The sequence below is a fragment of the Labeo rohita genome, unplaced genomic scaffold (genome assembly GCF_022985175.1).
Source record: "Labeo rohita strain BAU-BD-2019 unplaced genomic scaffold, IGBB_LRoh.1.0 scaffold_65, whole genome shotgun sequence".
Taxonomy (NCBI): Eukaryota; Metazoa; Chordata; class Actinopteri; order Cypriniformes; family Cyprinidae; genus Labeo; species Labeo rohita.
In genome coordinates, this window is record NW_026129579.1 from 20,340 (window position 1) to 22,258 (window position 1,919).

Consider the following 1,919-nt stretch of genomic DNA (forward strand, 5'->3'; position numbering starts at 1 on the left):
ACCCACTTCTTTTTAAATCATATATGAGTCTTCTGGGGATATTATTAGGAAGCACAGTGTTTAATTTAATATCTATGCTGACGAAACACAGATATACATACCATTGAAAGCTGGTGATTCCATTCAACCATTGTTGGAATGTCTCTGGGACACTAAGAAATGGTTATCAAATAAGTTTCTTTAACTTAATGAGGACAAATCTTTGAAATGATAAATTTTTGGTCCCCTCATGTAGAAAAAAAGCCTTTAATGGACTGGTCTCATTAAAAGTGTATCTGGCATGCAAGCCTTTTTCCCCTCAGCTTCCTCCCAGGTTAGGAACCTTGCCCCCGGTTTCACAGGCAAGGCTTAAGCCTAGTCCCAGTCTGAGCTGTTTCAACTGAAAGAAACTTGCACTGATTTATCTTAAAATATATTAGTGCCTTTATTTTGTCTCAAGATGGACCCCAGTAATGTTTTTTTTTTCCAAGGCACATTTATTTATAAAAAATTATTTAAATGTCCTAATTGAACTACGGCCTAATCTTGGCTTAGTTCTAAACCCTGTCTGTGAAACCAGGCTTTGGTGTTATCCTGGACCCAGAATTTTGTTTACCCAAACAAATTCTGTTGTTAACAATAGTTTTTTCAACTGCAGATTATTTCCAAACTTGGAGAAGGTTATTTATGCTTTTTTTTTATCATTACTAGGTTATTGTAATTCACTGTATTTGAGTCTTCCTCAGTCATTGCTTGCACGCCTCCAGATGGTATAAAATGCAAAATGCAGCTGCAGGTCTGATGAGCAGGGCAAAGAAATATGACAATGCCACCCCAATTTTATCTGCATTTCATTGGCTCCAAGACCATTTTAGAATTCAGTTTAAAATCTTGTTTTAAAAACTCAAGGTCCATTCTATCTGAAAGACCTTGCATTATGTAAATGAAATCATCTCCACTATTTAATAAGGCAGGATGACCTAGGATCAGTGGTTTTAAAATTTTCTGTCAAAGAGCTTCATATTTAAGTGATTTAAAAACATTACCAGCACATTCTCTCACTAAGATGAATCAGAAAACAGTGTAATATTCTTTATTTCATTTCAGCTTGTCCATTTTTTATATTATCCTTCAGTTACACTGTGTGGCATTTCAGATTTGGATTTGAATCAGACTTGGCCCAGTCTATCCAGTGTGAACTCTCATATGAACTTTGAGGTTACATTTATGACTAAAACTCTTTCCACACTGTTGACATCTAAAACAGTTGTCTCCTGAATGAGTCCTCATGTGGTAATTAAGGCTTACTTTACGTGTAAAACTTTTTCCACACTGACCACATATGAACTGTTTCTCTCCAGTGTGAATGGTCATATGGTATCTATGGCTTAGTTCTGTCGTGAAGCTCTTTCCACATTGATCACACGTGAACAGCTTCTCTCCTGTGTGACTTCTCATGTGGTAATTAAAAGTGTTTTTATGGGTAAAACTCTTCCCACACTGAGTGCAAGTGTAAGGCTTCTCTCCAGAGTGAACTCTCATGTGGACTTCAAGGACGTCTTTTCGGATAAAACTCTTTCCACACTGATTACATATAAAATGTCTCTCTCCAGTGTGAATCTTCATGTGGACTTCAAGGTTTTGTTTTTGAAAGAAATTCTTTCCACACTGTTGGCAGGTGAAGGAGCTCTCTCCACTGTGAGTTCTCATGTGGGAATTAAGATTGCCTTTATGTGCAAAACCCTGTCCACACTGAGAGCAAGTATAAGGCTTTTCTCCAGTGTGAGTTCTCATGTGGACTGTAAAGATTCTTCTTTGAGTGAAACTCTTTCCACACTGTTGGCAGGTGTAAGGTTTTTCTCCAGTGTGAACTCTCATGTGAAGTTTAAGGCTTTCTTTGAGAGTGAAACTTATTCCACACTGTTGACAGGTGTAAGGTT

General features: G+C 37.3%; 1 protein-coding gene across 1 annotated transcript in view; it reads right to left on the reverse strand.

The window, feature by feature from the left end:
- Positions 1-1,013: 1,013 nt before the first annotated feature.
- The window catches only part of LOC127161432 (gastrula zinc finger protein XlCGF8.2DB), a 116,136-nt gene continuing 115,230 nt past the window's right edge, over positions 1,014-1,919 (reverse strand). The window contains exon 3 of the mRNA XM_051104205.1: positions 1,014-1,919. Coding sequence (XP_050960162.1) covers positions 1,165-1,919 — 755 coding nt within the window. The 3' untranslated portion in view covers positions 1,014-1,164.